We start from the raw sequence: 19,639 nt of genomic DNA on the forward strand, positions 1-19,639 counted from the left end.
GTATATGGCGATACATAGGTCACCCCTGCTGGGGTATGGGCCGCCAACCAAAGATTTCCAGCGTCCTCTGTCCTGTGCCATTTTTTCAATGATCCATGGGGCAAATCAAGTAAAATTTCACCTTTTTCTGCAACACATATAAGAAATATCCTTCCCTTTAATTCCCCTAACGTGAGTCAGGTACCCATTAGAGCTGAATGAACTCAGGGACGTCCTCCTGACTCGAGCCAGAATCCGACCTCGAGACTTTCGTGTTAGCGATCGTGCGCTCTACTATCCAACCACTCGGTCCCATTTTTTATGTCTTTTTATACACTGTTTAAAATGACATTTGCACCGGGCCAGGTATCCTATCCCTATCTCATGGCCAGAGTTTGCTGTCTCCTGATTGTCATAAATGTTTGACCAAGGATGGTATGAACCTTTAATGATTAAATCACAAAGGATTATAGTTACACAAATAAATACAAACAAGAATGTAAAATAAAAATTAAAATAAATCAAGGCTTAGGCCCTACACAATATTATTATGGGATTAATGCATGTGGGGAGGTAAGAAGAACATTTTTTTTCAAAAGTGGCGCAATGACTAAAGTATGAAAACGTGTCATTTCTCAATAAGCACCTTTTTTAAGTTTCAAGTAATACACATATTTAATGGGGACAGCACAGAGATTGCTTGCCCCAAGTCATAACAGTTCTACTTAAAAATAGGGTTTTGAAACTGCGTTCGCCAACTGAGACAATATACTCCTTGTTCTTTCTTTATTTTTATCGCATCACAGTTGTTTATTCTAAGAATCGGCTTCATACGTGTCACCAAGAATGCTTTGATATTAGTGGTTCTAAAATTTGAATTTATTTTACTCTTTGTTATTATCGTTTTTAGTTGTTACTATAATCTATATATATAATTATCTTCTTGGATACCCCAGAAAACACCAAGCTGTTAGCGCGCCTAGCAGCCCCTTCTCTTCCTCTCTAAGCATATCCCTACCACCCCCACCCCCACATGGTCTGGTGAGCTATGGTTCACGCTAAATGTTTACAATAATAGAGCCGGGTTTAGTGACGGCTATTAGGGGCAGATAATTTAGTTTGAAAAGATTTTAAACTTAGGGGAGGTAACTAAGAGGAGGCTACTTTCCCGGGGGGTGTAGGGTAGGGGTTGGGGGAAAGGAGGGTGGGTGGGGGGGGGGGGATTTCGTCCTTAAGGACCTACTTATAGTGTTTTAAAGCAAATATTTTCAGTGGCAGCATTGGTACTGTCGAATTCACAAATTATGAATTACTGAAAAGTAGAAAATAAAACAACTAAATAGCGGCGTATGATACGCCGCGTGTCGACTGGTAACAACATATTCTTTCTTTTAACTTAATCAGTTTTAGTCATATGAAATTTAAAAAACAAACAACTACTCTTTCTTTTCTAGGACTATTTTATATATCTATGTCCACTTTTGCGTTGAAATAAGTTTGTCACAACAACTGATTTTAACCCCTCAACGTTCAAATATTATTTTGGCTAACGTAAAGTAAGAACATATTTCTAATTTTTAATTTTATTATTCATTTTAGAATTAGTTTCTTAAAGCTAATGAAAAATACTAAAAAAATCAACTAAAATCCCCACCGTTAGTTCCATCAAATACAAATTTTAGAACCCCTGTTTCTAATAGTTTCTATATCCTGCATGGTATATTACACAGGTAACAAAAAAGCTTTAATCCTATTGTTACGGTCCATAGAACACGGAAGTAAGCGCTGTATGTCGGGTCTAAAAATAAAGAATTACATATTTGTTTCGTTTGAACTGAAGTCGAAGTTTTTACGTGTGTCATAAAAGCGTGTCACGGGTTATCTGACAAGAAGAAGATATTAAAACTGTGGTGTGTTATGGTTGGGTGTGTGTCTTAAGTTTATGACTAAGATGGGGGAGGGGTGGAAGGTTGTTAACTTGTTATGGGGAGGGGGGGGGGAGTGTAGAGAGAAGTATTTTTGTGACGTTGCGAAAAATAGTCGATCTCGGCGTGGTCGAGTCGGTAAAGCTCATGGTCTCGAGTTCGAACCCTCGGGCAGATGGGGTTCGTTAGCAGGGGACAGTAACTCTTCTAGGAGAGACAACTCCAAAATCAAACAACTGCTGCCTTGTAGTTTGTTCTTGGTTGGACAAATGCTACGGAAGCAAACCCAACAAAAAAGCAGGCTGAAATCGGAGACCAAGGCATCAATGGCGCATAAATAGTTGACACGAACTGTTAATTGTGTTGAACGGGATCCCTTCCAACACTAATATTAAGAACCTAGAAGAAGAATACATATTGATTTACAACATTTTTAATAAGATGCGTAGATTAAAGAACAATATTGTATTTTTCAAATGAGAAGTTCTATATAATTTATTCGTAATATAGCATATAACATAAATAGTATAGACTATTTACAAAGTCACTCATTCATATCATATGACAAAAAAAATGCATTCTTTACTCTCCACCTCCACCCCTCCCAACTCCCGTTGTAACGTTATATTTACATAATTCACCATCGACAAAAAAAACAACATACAGAACCTCAACCACCACAAACAACGAACAAACAAACACACAAAATACCCGGTGAACTCTGAGGCGTAGCGACCCTTCCCGGCGCCCGGGGACAAACACTTTTCGATTTGCACCCCCCATTCTCGAGATTTTGATTTGCACCCCCCCCCTCAAACTTTCGATTTGCACCCCCCTCAACCTTTCTATTTATTTTTCCAACCCATTTTGGCGCCCCCTAAGGTCGGCGCCCGGGGACATTTTTCCCCCCGCCCCCCCCTCTCGCTACGCTACTGGGTGAACTACGTAAAGTTTGGGACCTGTTTATTACATAACTGTTATTGGTGCTACTCAAAGACAAATTTACGCCCGGGGGAACTATCAAGTTCTGCACCCCCACCCCATGTAGATGTAGTTACTCACGTTGGCGAAAAAAGCGTCTGCTTCACCACCCCCTCTCCCCATTTGGAAAGGTATGGCGCTATTTACCAATCACTGTACCTCAGTAATTTTTATTTGGTGTCACACAATTGATGTTGAAAATAGTCAAAGAATTCCTTAAAGCCATGTAGCAGTCTGTATCCTTATCCTCGACTGTGTATAATTCAGTCATACAGCCCGAAAAAACTGCATTTAATATTTGTTTTTCTATTCCGTTGGGCGCGCCCTAGGGTCGGCGCCCCACCCATTCCCCCCCCCCCCCCCCCGCGTCTGGTGCTACTGCTCATGGCATATTTTTAAATAATTAAAATTTAGTCCCTGCAAGCTTCAGTATCCCATGTGTATTACACGTTACGTAAACAATACCAACGTAGGGTAAAAGTAAACAATTTGAAGTACGAAATAAAGAAAATGATTTACATAGTTTACAAATTATGCTGTCGCCTACTACTATACATATTCAGATATGAATATATTAGCCGATAAGCTTTTTTTCAATATACGATTAAATAAATATTTTCTATTTAATTTTCTATTTAAAAATGGGGGAAGGGAGTTACTTACATATGTCTGTACTTCTAACGGAAAGGTACATACCTTTAATCTTTTTGTTCCTCAACATAGTTAAAATAAATCTTACATCATAATTTCCTACTCCCTTAGTCAGACCTCACCCCTCCCTTAGGGATTTGACGTCATTAATAAACTCCTATTTCCTTAACACCCCCCCCCCCCCTCTCCTCCACCACGCTAAAGGCAGATTAAAATACGTAGAACTTATATAAATGTCAAGATGAATGTAAAGAGGGGAAGTAACCGCATCATTAGTAGGGGGTTATTTTAACAGATATGAGTTATGTCCCTTTAATTATGTCTCAGGTCGTCTAAGTCGTGAGTTAAAAGATTGAACCTTGGCGACAGATGAAGTAGAGTTCACCTATGTGACCTCAGTATAATAAGAAGGGATTTGTGGTCAACTCGGCATATGAAGGGATAGTGTAATCAGCTTGGTGTATGAAGGGATAGTGTGGTCAGCTCAACATATGAAGGGATAGTGTGGTCAGCTCAACATATGAAGGGATAGTGTGGTCAGCTCAACATATGAAGGGATAGTGTGGTCAGCTCGGCGTGTACAGGCTAGTGAAGTCAGCATTCAACCAAACGGTTAAAATATATTTTTTTTCCAGACTGATGGAGACGTGTAGTAGAAGACAAGCAAACAAATCATCCCAATGTCAAGCAGTTCTCGTCGGTTTGCTGCTACTGGCTATCTCTACATCCGTCTCAGGTACCTTCTTGTTATAGTTAACATGTATCTTCATTGTGTTTTGTCTACGGTATAGGATACCTTACAGTGCAATGCATAGCTCTAACAAATAAACCATTGGGGAGAGGGGGGGTTACCTATCTGGTTGAAGAATGAGTGCATAATCGGCTTAAATAACGTATCTCCTAACAGATGTGCTTATTATCCTTATCTCTTTCTTTTATAGAAAAAAAAATGCTCATATTATATATTTTTTTTTTAATGTGACATTATCGATTACAGTGTTTCTTCCAGCCTTTTGTAATCCGGAGGGGGGGGGGGGGCACAATATTTCCGGGGGGTGGGGGGTGGGGTTGCGGACATTTTTCAAGGAGGGGGAGGCGGACACTGGTAAAAGTATGTTTTCTAAATTAATACCCTGCCCCCCCTCCCGAAGAGATGAATGGAAGAAACTCTGATCGTTTAAAAATTGTAAAAAAAAATCCTCTGTGATTGATGTAACTGTGTTTCGAACCAGAGTCGCTGATGTGCTACCAATGTGCCACCAGCAGCTCGTCCAATGACTGCATCACGGACTGGGGAGGGCTGGTCAACACGTCCAGGGGCCTGGCCAAACACTACGCCAAGAACTGTACGGACACGAGGAAAACCTTCGATCGCTGCGTCATCGAGTCGGCGGAAGTTGGAGGTAGGTCATAGGTCAGCCGTATATTAGACATGTGCAGCGGTGGTGGTAGTAGTTTTTCTTTCAGACCTTTTTCTTTAAACTTTCGAGGGGAGGCGGGCAGAGTTTCTTCCAGGCATCTCTTCGGGGTGGGGGTGGGGGGTCCCGAAGAAAGTCCACCCCGCCCCGGAACGAAAAGGAATTTATATTGAAAACATACTTTTACTAGTGTCCACCCCCCGTCCACCCCGGAAAATGTCCGCCCCCACCCCCGAAAATATCAAGTGCCCCCACGCACGGAGAAAAAAGTCTGGAAGAGAAACACTGGAGGGGGCGGAGTAAATTTTCAAAGGGAGGGGGGGCGGACACTAGTAAAAGTATATAAATTCTATTATGCACGTGGGCTTTAGACGTGTTTCGGGGGGACAGTGTTCCCACAAAGAGATGCCTGAAAGAAACTCTGTGCGGCGGAAGGTGCAGTTACGACCCCCCCTTTTCATGGACCCGCAAATGAAAATTAAATCACGTTATTCTCTGCCTAAATCACGTGATCCGTTTCTGCTTGGTGTGTATCGTTTCTTTGATGTTTGAAGAATGCTAGCAGTGGCGTAGCCAGGAATTGGTCTTGGGAGGGTTTCAAACATTTTTCCATATGTATACAATCCTATTTATATATATATATATATATATATATATATATATATATATATATATATATATATATATATATATATATAGGGGTGGGGGTCCATGGGAGGGGTTATAACCCCCCTAACCCCCCCCCCCCCCCTGCCTACGCCATTGACTGCTAGTGTTTTATTGTTGCTGTCTTTAGGATGGTGTATGCTGTATTGTTGTCTGATGTTAGGCTTATGTTTGGTGTCTGATGTTTGGTGTGATGTTTGATGCGTCGTGATGTTCGTGGTGTCTGTTTCATTTGGTGAATGATATTCTGTGGGGTACCTGATGTTGTTTTTTTAAATCCAGTTGAAATTGTGAGTGAAAGGGTCCGGAAGGGTAGGGGGGAGTAGGCTGAAATGTGATGTCACTATACTATAGACTAGAGGAATGTAATAATTGTTTTAAAAATGTGGCATCATTTATAGAAGATAACTCATAACGAGGTTGATGATTCTGTTGAGTCGGTCCGTCTCGTTATGATCAGCATATAATTAATGTAATATAGCCTTTATCTAGAGCGGCGCTTAGCCTGATCCGCTGGTAAATAATGGTGCTACATTGTATTCAATGTTTGTTTACAGGGAAATTCATACTGTACAATCGGGACTGCCATGATGGTCTGAACTTCACAAAAATTTTCGAGGATCCAAAATTTGTCAACTTGCCCCCAAACAACGAAAGCACGTGTGGCCAAGTCAACAACTATCTCGTCTGCTATCGATTTTGTAAGACGGATTTCTGCAACGGTCCGCAAGCCCCGCCGTTGATTGTAAAAAATTGCACAGGCGACGAAGAGAACTGGGAAACGTGTGGAGCGAAGGGAGTTTACTCAAACTCCGGATTTCAGTTAATGGGAATTATTTCCCTTTTGTTCATTATAATAGTTTTATCTTGATTTAATTTTGTAAATCTCATTAACAGGCTGTCCATTAAAGACGTCATTCTTTGAGGTTGTGGGAGGGGATTTGAGACGTGATTTTGGGGGAAAGAATCAGACTTTTTCTGACAATGTGATATGAAATATCCCAAGTCACTTGATGTCAATTTATTTGTATGTGTGTAGAGGTCTAGTCTCTAAGTACTAAGTAGACAAATACTAAGTTGTTCTTAATTATACATTTCCGTATACGCTACTAACTATAGTTATAAATTAACAAGATTGAATTAAAACAAAATTGTTCGCATTTTCTATTTTTTACTACAGTTTCAATATTTAACCTAAAGGCATTACATTTGTTTTATTGTATAAAAGAAAAATAACATTTTAATAAGAATGAATCAAATTCATTCAATGGTTAGTACCTAACTACTTGATATCTAATCAAATAGTCTGATTATGTATTATAAAAATGGTTGGCACTCAAGATATGTGAACTCAAATATGTATCCCACATTTCTTATTGTATACATAGTATAATCTAAATGAAAAAAACAAAACAATTCTTCCATCTGTCATCACAGAAAGAGCTGGATTGGACTCAGCTTTTTGTATTCTCCACTTTATATACATCACTATGCCATTGAACACTACTATTGGAATTTAACAACTGATGCTGTATTCATGTTCTATAAAGGATCTCAATCAACTCGAAATGCGTACTTCACTTAAAATGTAATTTGTATGTCACATCTGAATGAGTATGGATGTTATTGTACTGACTAGTCAAGATACATGAATGATGACTGCTACATAAAATATTCTTTTTTTTAAAAAAAAAACCCCATCTTTTTAGTAAATAAGCAGCTAAGAAAAGCAAATGATTTTTTTTTATTTTGTATGTCTAAAAAACTTGATTATGGATATGCAACTACATTTTTGTTAAACTTCTTTGATGAGGTTATTTCATAAAATGTTTTGATTTTAGGATTAGTTTATGTGATCTAAAACACTGTGATAATAAACTCATCAACAGTTTTTTATCATTAGACTTGTGTTTGCCAATTCAATCAAATGTTCTAGTGTTTAAAAACAATTTGCAATAAAGGAGCTTTTTAAAGTACCTGAGTAAATTTAGTTCTAGTTCTAATGAGAACCTGACATTGGTGTGGTTGCTCCCGTTTTCCCTGATATTCCACTGACATGATAAGAACCACTCATTGCAGGAAGAACACATTTATTTTAGTTTTTTCTGCTAACAAATTATGGGACAATACTCAAAAGTAATATTTATTTCTGGAACTCTTTAACACACATGAATGTATATCCTGCTTTTCTAATTAACAAGTTTGTAAATATTCACCCAAAGTACCTCACGAATGACATAAATTTTTGACAATATAAAACAGCATGCTTTTGATTAAATTTTTTTTTTCATTTATTTAAGAAACAACAGATAATTGAGAATAAATTATATTCTAGCAATAAAAAATTCACATTTTTACGACACTTCAGATCAAAGAGTGTGAAACTGTTTATTCCAAAACAATTCTGGTGTTGAAACAAAAAAAAAATACAAAACCAACAAAAAGCCACTGCATTATTCATTTTAACCAGTGAGAATTTGTTAAATATAACCACTAAAAAAAACTAAACATCTAGTTATATGTCATGTAGCGTGGTGTGGCACTGAACTTGGCATAGGCTTTGATGACTTTGTTGACAGCTTCTAAGAAATCTTTTTCTGTTGCCATCTTCCTGCGAGCTCTGATGGCAAACATACCGGCCTCTGTACAAACACTGCGGATTTCAGCACCTGGAGAGAAACAAAAAAACTAGTTAAAAATTTGTTAACTATTAATGCATGTATTTAACAAAATGTTTTTCAAATATTTAATAGTTGAGACCTAAAAGGAATTACAGCTTTTGTAGTGTTGTACCTTCAATGAAATTGATCTTCACAAAGGAAATATTTTTTTAATCAAGTCAAGTCATAATATAGTATGAATAATGATGCAACATAATGTTTACAAGTTTTCAACAAAATATTAAATAATTAGACAAGAAGTTGAAAAAGTACAAACTGAAATAATATGTACGAGCCGACCCGCGGCATAACATACGCCGCTATTTAGTTGTTTCTAATTTTCAATAATTCATAATTTGTGAATTCGACAGTACCAACGCTGACACAGAAAATATTTCTTTAAAACACTATAAGTAGCTCGTTAAGGACCATAACCCCCCCCCCCTACGTTTAAAATCGTTGGCTCTGCTTGTAAACATTTAGAGTGAACACAGCTCACTAAAACCATGTAGGGGTGGGGAGGTAGGGAGAGCGTTTGCAGCTTGTTTTCTAACGGCTCGAAGAAGAGAATTATATATATAGATTGTCAGCAGTTGTTATTTTAAGGATTTTAATATCTATTTAGAAACTATTTCCCTAACAGTAAATATCCAAGATAATAACATTGATCTAAGACTTATTTTTTTCATCCTTTCACTCAATCAAAATCCAGCTATTCTAAAAAAAATTTAAAATATACATACCAGTACTGTTAGGACACAATCTAGCCAACAGCTCATAACGAATATCTTTTTCTACACTCATAGAGCGAGCATGGATCTTGAAAATGTGGGTGCGTCCCTACAAAAATTAAAATGATATGAAATAAATAAACGAATACAGTAAACAAAGAGCCAGTTTTATTTATATTTTTAAAAAATAAAATTTACCTCTAAATCTGGCAAACCAAATTCAATTTTTCTGTCGAGCCTGCCTGGCCTCATGAGAGCAGGGTCAAGAGTATCTGGCCTGTTGGTGGCCATCAATACTTTAATGTTTCCTCTAGGGTCAAAGCCATCCAGCTGGTTGATCAACTCAAGCATTGTACGCTGAACCTCATTGTCACCACCAGCACCATCGTCAAACCTGGCACCTGTCATGGGAACAAATAGAAGATAACATGACAGAAATGTGCGACATATGGAAAATAACATGCATAAATCATGTGAACAAAAAGAAAATAACATGAGAAAACTTTTGTAGTCTCCTCCTTTTTCAAGAGTTGGATATGTACATGACTAGCCAGAGTAGCATAAGCAAAATTCTTATATATTTTTTACTGTGAAGCTAACACAAAATATGCCAGAAACAATTGAATTTCCTCAGAATGTGAAATTTAACAAATTAATTGACGATATTTCATCATGATTCATGGGAAGAGTAGCGAACAGATGAATAACAGAAAATCATAGAGGGAACAACAAACATGACAAAAAATTTTGTTTTAAAAAGTTGTACTTGTAATAAAATAGAACCAAAAAAATTTAAACAAGAAAAGTTGAAAAAAATTAATATTGCAATCAAGTCTTATCAAAGTTAAATTTGTACAGGAAGTAATGAGCTATCAAATTGATGTTACCTCCAACAGCATCAATTTCATCAAAGAAAATGATACAGGCTTTCTTTGCTCTAGCCATCTCAAAAAGTTCCCTCACCATACGAGCACCCTGTTTGAGAAAAGAAATGTTGAATACTCTATAATATGCTAAATATATCTTATGATGTGTGTGTATGATGTGGAATTCCTATGGCTATTTGTTTCCTTTAATGAAACATAGGTGTGTGTGTGTTAAAAATAGTATTTATAAATAACAGAACTGGTACAGATCTCAACCCAGAAGGTGTTTGCATAGGCATTAGGTTAGGGGTGGTTTGAATTATGGAGACATGTAGCAAAAGTGTATCATGAAACTGAACTAAAAATGTTGCTTGCATTATCTAATAAATTATTTTTCTGTTAAAACTGGCTTTAGGAAAATAAAAGGAAAATATGTTAGGAATACACAGAAAAGTTTTTTTGTTTGTTTTGAGATGATAAAGCTGTGGGTAGAATTTCCTTTTAATGGATAAGTTACATTTCTGATGTCATGAAAATACTTCTGAGTATTTGCACTATGTTTATTTATGCTTTCTGACACATAATAAATAAATGATGTCATTTGGTGAAAAAAAATCTACACACAAAAAAAAACTGTTTGCCAAGATAAAATGTTCAGAACTTTGAATGAAATTGTGTCAAGTAAATGTACCAAACACATACACTATAAGTAACGCAACAAGTAAAATACACAGCATACCTCTCCCACATATTTCTGCACCAACTCTGACCCAATAACTCTGATGAAACAGGCATCTGTTCTGTTTGCCACAGCACGGGCACATAGTGTTTTACCTGTCCCAGGTGGTCCAAACAACAAAACACCTTTAGGGGGCTCAATGCCAAGATTAACAAATCGTTCAGGCTGAAAATAGAATAATTTCAGTTACAGAATATAAAGCACAATACTTTTATATATTTTACAAATGTTGATCAATTGCAAATTAAATTTTTTTTAAATTAATATTACTGTTAAAAAAATTATCTTTTTAGTCAACTTTCTAATAATTATCATCACTAAAAGGAAATAAAACTACGACATATAAAACAATTATCAAATAATTTTCATCACTGTATTTAGAACAGTTTATTCCAATAAAGAAAATTCAAACTCACATGTAACAAGGGTGTTTCTACAACTTCCCGGAGTTTTTCAATTTGTTCTTTACAGCCTCCAACATCACTGTAGGTAACATCTGGCTTCTCTTCTACCTAAACATCCAGCAAAAATAATATTGGAGAGTGTTTTCTAGCCAGATAGACTGTAAACAACTAATGGTTAACAGTAGGACTTCAGTAGACTAATGGATTCAAGTAATGACATTGGATAAAAATTAATACCTGCATTAAAATATGCTGTTGCTAAGGACTAACATATTACCTGCATCATAGTCACAGTTGGATCAATTTTTGGTGGAAGTGGAATGTGGATTTGATATTTATTTCTATCAACCCTGCAAAGTACAAAATAAACATGTGTCAATACAAAATTTGTGTTCAAGATAGTTACTAACTGCAATGTAATTAGAATACGTTCTTTAAAAATTATTTAATCATAACATGATTTGAAAAAATTAATGCTATTTAGTAGAAGACTAAATATAGTATACACAATGAAACTAAATAATTAAAAAATATTTGATTTTCATTTAATACTGTTAATAATGTAATTTTAATAAATATTACCCAACACGCATTCCCTCTTCAATATCTGTGGGTGCCACTTGCTCCCCCAAGTCAACAACAAACTTTGCGAATTGTTTAACATTGATAATATACTTTGGATCATCTGTGTCTGCATTTATAATTTTAGTGCATCTGGCTACTTGCAATGGCTGTTCACCTGTAAAATCAGTAGAACTTAAATTATTTTTTAAAATAACAAAAAATATCATTAAATAATTTCTATGGCTAATGTAGTAGGGTAGTTATGATAAAAAAAGAAACTGAATAGTTACTTTGAAGAGTCTGCTTGTCAGCTGCAAGATCCCAAAGTGCTGGAGGCGCAAGCCCTGTGTCCGATTCTTTAATGCCAGAAAGCTCATTGACATTTTTTAGAATATTCTGTATATCTTCCTCTACACTTTTGATAGCTTTTGTGTACTGTCCAACTCCCTAGTTTTCAATTTTTAAATTACTTTTTATAAAAAGCAGTTTTAAGTATGAAATTTTAGTTAGCCTAGGCTTATATAAAACAGATTATTATATTTTCAAAATACAATCATGATTTTATGAATGTGAACAAAAGTTGTAAACATAACTTACATAGGTTTTTAAAAGAGCAATGTCTCCTTCATCTAGGGCTGAAATTAAATAAATAGTTACCGACATTGATTAATAAAAAATATATTATAGACCTAATCCTAATATTATATAAGAATTGAAAATTGATTAAAGTAGACATAGGTGATATTTGTTTTCTCTAGGATTGTATGATTGATTAATGTTAGGGCCATGCTAGTAATTCTAGAATTTTAGTGGGAGTAGGGAGCTATTGCTAAATTTTTTAAAAAGTGCACAGCTCAGCTGTCAGAGTTGTGCCCACTGACAATTAAAGTTAAAAAACATTGTTGTTGGTTGTCTAACACTACTACTACTAGATCTACTTAGATCTAGTAGTTAGCCTAACTTACTAGAGATCTAGTACTACATGACAAACACTAATGTTTTACTTTTACAGTATTATGGTATTGTTACTAACACCTTCTAACACTGATTTACAGTTACACCTAACAACAGGCTTGCTTTTAACTTTTTAAACCTATTTTTTAACCTAATTAAACTAATGATTACTAATGTAAAGTTTGATTACAAAATGTAATTTTGAATCAGGCGGATTGGGCCTAATTAGTTTTGAATTACTCAATTTACTATCAATTTAAATTCGGACAATTCTAGCCGGATAAAGATATGCATGCGCAGATGGAGAGCAACTACGACTTTTCTTCGTGGCAATGTTTTCGATGGTACTGCACATGCGTGTGTTTACAAACAAACCGCAGATAGCCCTAGTTCAGTCAGTTATTAAGGTCACTGCGCATGCACAGAACTATCTTTTGCCGACCAAATGGAGGCGCTGGGGCGAAAAATCTTTTTCCAAATGCCAAGATGTCACTTTGTTTAAAAAGTTTAAATTTAATTTAAGATTGGGCCTAGTTCTTTTTACTTAATGTGGCGATGGATCATTTAGTTCAATTAGAAATTAGATTCATTACAACTGACTTTACAACAAACAACCAATTAGTTAAATGAAGTGAACGTCTGTCAAACAAGTTACAACATTCTAATTCTTACAAGGCAACAAGGGGAAAACATCTCGTCACAAGAAAAATTTACACCACTTTTTTAGGGTTGTCGGTATCGGCCGAGATCGCGGTAAAAACATGACCCGAAATCGCCCATTACTTTCTGATACCGGGCACACGAGATTTGGTTTTGCATACTAATAAGTTTTTAATTTATGGTAATTAATTAAGTTTAAAAGGTCATTTCCTAATGTTAAATGAAAAGTAGAATGGTTTTCCCATTGTTTTGATGGCTTAGCGATCTGATTGCACGCTGTCTCTGCCTTGGTCTTCCCCCTGTATGAAGGCTAGTTTCAAATACGTTGGAATCACGATTTTTTAAAAGGTTATTCTAGATGAGTGAAGATTACTGAGCAGACATATCTTATATATGTGGAAATGATATTTGTTTTTGGATATTTTGACTCTGACATTAGATATACTCGTTTAGAGGTGGTCACTGTATGTAGGTCGCGTTGCCACCATTGTTATATTTTTTCATCCCGATCTTCCGGCCTTTAAGTTTGATCAACTAACAACAGCATTCTTATGGAATGTGCAAACAAATCTCCTAATTTTTTATTTCAGAATATATTTACATACCCATCTTTAATTTTTTCAGCTCTAGTTCTAGTTTTGCAGAATGTTTTTCCTAAAATCCAATTTTGTCAGACTAGACTGACAAGAGTCAGACCTAGATCTAGGTTACCTGTCTGTTGCTATACACTAGCATTGTGCTAACTGTAATTTTAAGTATTCAAGTTCTACTTACCCTTAGATATAGTTATATGCTGAAAATCAGAATCCATACACAATTCACACATAAAAACATTGATCTGATAACTTCATTTAAATTATTACAAAATGGCTTATATGGGCTCTACTTCACCTGCCCAAAATAACAAGGCAGTTATATACACATTACGGTGTTCAAGTCATTTAGATTTCTAACTATGTAGTTCTTACATTCACTGTATTTATATAAAATATTGCTTTAGAAACATTTTCATATTTGCGCAGCAGTTTTATAACAAAATGGCTTAAAGATGGACTCTACTTCACCTGCCCAAAATAATGAGGCAATTATAATATTATATGCACATAACAGTGTTCAAGTCATTTACTTTAGATTTCAAACTTTGTAGTTCTTTCATTTGCTGTATTTATATAAAATATGGCTTTAGAAACATTTTCATATTTGCGCAGCACACAGTTTTTTGGGGTTATGGGAGGAAGCCAACACAAAAATATAAGTGTCTGTATTATTTTTATTCATTTCAACAACATTTACAAGTTCTATATATCATTCTAGCTAAACTCTGCAAATATGAACAAAATACAACTGCAATTAAAATAACTATGCTCAATTTATTCAGGTATACCATGACTTGTCACAATTGGCCAATGCAAAAGTAAGGGGATTCCACCCCTCACAAAAAAATTCGCAAAAAAAAAACTATTTGAGCTAGACAAAAAATCTTTTTTGTTTTGTTTTCATTTTGTTGAGCTCTACAAGAATATGTAATTTTTATTTTTATATGATGATTAGTGCTTTTTTACCAAAATCCCTAACTTTTTTTATTTTTTTTTTAGTTTAGTTTAGTATGTAGCTTTTTCTGACAGGGGCAGACAACCTACTCCCAAAATCTCACCATGAAAATTTTTTGTGTTTTTAAAAAAAATATTTGGGGTACTCTCTGTTTTTTTGGAAATAAAAAAGTACTTTACTTTTTCCTGTCATTTCTACCACGTTTTTTGAACAGGAGAGGATCAGCTCTGTAATGAAGTAAAATTTTCATTTTTCCGATGTTTTTTTTACCAAGAAAACTTCAAGTGAAAAATTAGGTAAGCTTGAACCTATTACATTTATAATTATAACATTATTCTTTTAGCAGAAATGAGCATAACTTTACAGAAGAACCATTTACTCTTGTAACTAAACCATAAAAAGTTAAAAAACTCATCAGCAATTTACTTAAATTAATTTTTTCCCTAACTCAGTAGGGAAGCATTTTTCAGCTGCCATCTTGTTTCCGTAATAGAGAATATATAGTAAAAAATGTACTCATCTTAAAACCTTAGTGTTGCAATAAATAGCTGAGACTTTTAGCAGAAATGAGAATAACTATATAGAAGAACTATTTACTCTTGTAACTGAATCATAAAAAGTTAAAAAACTCATCAGCAATTTGCTTTAATTAATTTTTTTCTAAACTCAGTAGGGAAGCTTTTTTCAGCCGCCATCTTGTTTCCACAATAGAGAAAATATAGTAAAAAATGTACTCATCTTAAAACCTTAGTGTTGCAATAAATAGCTGAGACTTTTAGCAGAAATGAGAATAACTATATAGAAGAACTATTTACTCTTGTAACTGAATCATAAAAAGTTAAAAAACTCATCAGCAATTTGCTTTAATTAATTTTTTTCTCAACTCAGTAGGGAAGCTTTTTTCAGCCGCCATCTTGTTTCCACAATAGAGAAAATATAGTAAAAAATGTACTCATCTTAAAACCTTAGTGCTGCAATAAATAGCTGAGACTTTTAGCAGAATTGAGAATATCAATTAAGAAGAACCATTTATTCTTGTAACTGAATCATAAAAAGTTAAAAAACTCATCAGCAATTTACTTAAATTAATTTTTCCCTAACTCAGTAAGGCTGCTTTTTCAGCTGCCATCTTGTTTCTGTAATAGATAATATATATAATAAAATATATACTCATTTCAAAACCTCAGTGCTTTAATAAATAGTAGAAGATTGAAGCTGAAAAGTGAATAACTATACAGAATAACCTTTTTTTCCCCTGTGATAGAATTATAAAATGTTCAAAAAGAAGTCAGCAATTTACTGAAAGTAATTTTTTCTTTTACAGAATTAAGTTACAAATTTCTTCACATATCTTGTGAATTTTGCAGAGCGTGCTGTTCCAGACAGCCCCAGAAATGATCAAGTAGATGAAGCTCGACCCCAGAAGCTGCTAGCGGACCGATGAGGATGTTTTTGGACAGAAGATAGTGGCTGATATGGTTCACCAGTATCTGTTGGTGGACAATAGGCTCCTGCGATATGTCCTGTCTGTGCTGTAACAGTCTACGCAGGATGTTATGGAACGGCAGATATCCCCTTACTTGACTGGTAGCTATTCTGACCCTTCTGAGGAAATGTTAAAATTGACTCAGCTCCTGCCCACAAGATCCATGCTGAGAGGATGCTGGGATATATGGACTGATGCGCTGAGCTCTAAACACCACTGGGTTTTCTGGATTTCAGGGTGAAGACAAAGCTGAACTCAACCCTTCAGTGGCTGGGAAGGAAGTCAGAAGCAGAGCAGAAAGTCCTAGAGGGACAGCACTTGGCTGGTAAGGACTGCAATTACTTCAGAAGGTTTTTGAATCAGAAGACTGGGATTCCTGTACAATCTCTAATTGTGGATCTTGCAAACGGTGACCTCAGTTTTGATTAATAGTTAGTGGTGAGTTATTCATTTTATTATTATTTGTTGAAACACCCAGCTATTGAATTGTTTTAATCAGCTCAATATAATGTACTGGATAGTATTGACTGTATTGTATGTAAATTAGAACCTACACATGAGGTAAGATACAATTTTTCCCCTCATTTTAAATAAAAAATGTCTTTAAATAAAAAGCTAGGCCTCTTCATTAATTAGGTATAGCCTAGTTAACTATTATTCTTTGCGTTTCAGGGTTCTTAATTGTATATTTGTATTGTAATATTATAGCCACAATGTAGTTTTAAGTTTTTAAAGATAGTGCTCTCTCGGGCCTAACAATTTAAATTTTGAAAGAAAATTATTTAGGCCTAGTATTAATATTAAATTTTTTAATTATGCGCAAAATAATACCAAATTATTAGGCCTATAGCTGTAATTAAATTTTCTGTGTTATTTCAGGGCTGATATTATTGTAACTTTTATTTTTGATAAATTGTGATATAATATTTCCAAATAAAAAATTTTTAAGATCATTTTGCTGTTTTTGTTTTTTTGCTTTATGTGTTATCTCCCTTTTACAATATTTGTGTTGTTCGCCTCATTAAAAAACAAAAAAAATGATTTCTCAGCTTCTAATTAAGCTAGAAATATAAATGAAGTATCTATGTCATGTTTACCTTTAACACTATGTAACTAACAGGTTTATAAGGTATAAAACTCAATAATTCTAATCCAATGCTACTACCTAGTTTAGTTAAAGTTAGAATGCTAGGTAATCTATCGTTTTGGGTACGTAAAATCGCCCGCGATTTGTAATGTGAAAAACAGGTGACTCCTTAAATTTTGATAATTATTTCACATTTTGAGGAGGATTTATGTTTTAAAAAATTCAAAAATGTTTCCTTGATTCATTTATGTACCTGTTTTTAAACAATTGAATTAAAACTTTTCCGTAATAAATGAAGACTAGCGATGTTTCCAACAGATGCAACCATGCTCATTTACTATAGCAGCCATCTTGTCTTAAGTTTTATTTTTATAAGCTTTTAGCGCCAGATTCAGGGGGAAGCCACTCTATTTTACAAATGGCTGCTGTTTATATAGCAAATCTTGCTCTCAGACACTGCTGTTTAAAGTTAATTTCTAGCCTATATCGATATATTTAGCCATAGATTTAGGTTTATTATTCATTTATCTATAATATTTGACACAAAAGTATGACAATATACTTCTATTAAAGCCTTGACAATGAGGTAACGTTTTCGTACATAAATAGCCGCGGGCGATTTTACGTACCCAAAACGATAGATTACCGAATGCTAGAATCTCTAGACTGAAACTGTTATTAGAATTTCAATCTTACATTGGATAGGTTTTTCCTCTTCTTTGTCGGTGTCTTTAACTTTACGTTGATCTGCTCCTAAATGATCAGGCATAATGCTTTATTTTTTAATAACAAAATTATGTGAATAAAATCGACAAAGGATCACTGTTATTTCCGAGTTATCTGTTGATAATGAGACAACACTTTTGGATGTTTCCGGTTTTCATATTACACAAAACTTTCGCATAATACATAATAATTAAACTGTTTTCGTTTAATTACCTAATTAAAATCCATTTAGTATTGTTCTATTTTAATTGCAGAAGTAAATATCTAGCTGAAGTTTATATTATTTTAGATGCCAATAATCTTTTATTTTATGTGTTTATGTATTTATTGTAAACAATACACGGTGAAGCATTGAAGCGAGGGAGCATCTGACACCCTTGACTCGCCTTGAGGGAAAACAGTTTCACTTTTAGAACATGCTGTACCAGAATTATTCTTTTCTTGTATTCCAGAATTATTACCTTAATTCTAACATTAAAAGTAAAAATGATACCTAGGTCAACTGTTGAAAAATTATGAAACCGTAAAATTCCGCTGGTGTTCATAAAAATAAGTTCAACAGAAAATTAATCTAACAATCGGGGTTTCTTTCAGACGTTTTTTCTCCGAAAAAAGGGGAGGGGGTGGGGCTTTAGACTCATGGGGTATTTTTTATATAAATTATACATTTTTCTATTTTGTCCAGGGGGTACCGCTTGAAGCGTAGTCTATATGGGAGGTTGGGTGAGTTGCTACACCTTTGGTCATCGCCCCCACCTTTCGAAGAGATGCTTAAAATTAAAGGAAAAAATATCATCAATAGGTTTATTGCAAGGACTGGAAGTATAAAAAAGCACTTCTGTGATACAGAGATGTTTTTTGTGGTCAGTGAAGATAGGATCTGATACAGTTAGGAGTTAGCTTTTCAGTTTGGGGGGTGGGGGGAGGGGAGGGGAAATTGTATTAGCCACATTAAATAACTGTTGACCAAGATTGGTCAACTCTTTCGATAAAATCCCTTTTCCGCATTTCCCTTGGCTAAATGTACACAGTGGCGTAGCGAGAGGGGGCGGGGGTGCGGACCGCACCGGGTGACACCATTTAGGGGGGGGGGGGTGACACCAAGGCGAAAAATAGCAAAATATATACAGAAAAATGATAATTTCACTTAATTACATTATTAATTAGAGTGAATTAAATAGTCTTTTACGAACAAAGTGGACAAATCCCGACATGGGTGGAGGGGAGGGGGGGGGGTGACACCATGACGAAAACATGCTAATGATAAAGAAAGCATGCAACACCCAGCTGAATTTTTGATCGAATATAGATACAAATCGTTAGTATTATCTGAGCACAGTCTAAAGCCATCACCGTGGGGTGACGACGAGGGGGGGGGGGAGAGTTACATCAACTCAACGTTGCAATATATATGCCTGAGGAAAACGGTTTGGTCGTGAATCATAATAAGCTATATGTTAATCCATGTATGGGGTGGGAGTGGGGGTAAAAAATGAAATACATCCAGCAGAAAAAAATTGAATACATATACAATTGCGTATACACATACTTACAAGTGTATATGGAATATATATATATATATATATATATA

General features: G+C 35.0%; 2 protein-coding genes across 2 annotated transcripts; one reads left to right on the plus strand and one right to left on the minus strand.

Annotated features, from left to right (window-relative positions):
• The first annotated feature begins 4,775 nt into the window (after positions 1-4,775).
• LOC131927106 (uncharacterized) lies at positions 4,776-6,586 on the plus strand. Its single transcript, XM_059282771.1, has 2 exons — positions 4,776-4,939; positions 6,178-6,586. The coding sequence occupies exons 1-2, from the start codon at positions 4,777-4,779 to the stop codon at positions 6,489-6,491; spliced, it is 477 nt and encodes a 158-aa protein (XP_059138754.1). The 5' UTR covers position 4,776; the 3' UTR covers positions 6,492-6,586.
• Positions 6,587-7,992: 1,406 nt separating this feature from the next.
• LOC131927112 (26S proteasome regulatory subunit 7) lies at positions 7,993-18,200 on the minus strand. The gene is made up of 11 exons (XM_059282776.1): positions 18,019-18,200; positions 12,182-12,219; positions 11,875-12,031; positions 11,603-11,759; positions 11,298-11,370; positions 11,033-11,128; positions 10,617-10,781; positions 9,899-9,986; positions 9,210-9,412; positions 9,024-9,120; positions 7,993-8,289 (listed from the first exon to the last, which is right to left on the minus strand). The coding sequence occupies exons 1-11, from the start codon at positions 18,089-18,091 to the stop codon at positions 8,132-8,134; spliced, it is 1,305 nt and encodes a 434-aa protein (XP_059138759.1). The 5' UTR covers positions 18,092-18,200; the 3' UTR covers positions 7,993-8,131.
• Positions 18,201-19,639: the final 1,439 nt, after the last annotated feature.

The sequence above is a fragment of the Physella acuta genome, unplaced genomic scaffold (genome assembly GCF_028476545.2).
Source record: "Physella acuta isolate Inbredline_101_S28 unplaced genomic scaffold, ASM2847654v3 ptg001374l, whole genome shotgun sequence".
Taxonomy (NCBI): domain Eukaryota; kingdom Metazoa; phylum Mollusca; class Gastropoda; family Physidae; genus Physella; species Physella acuta.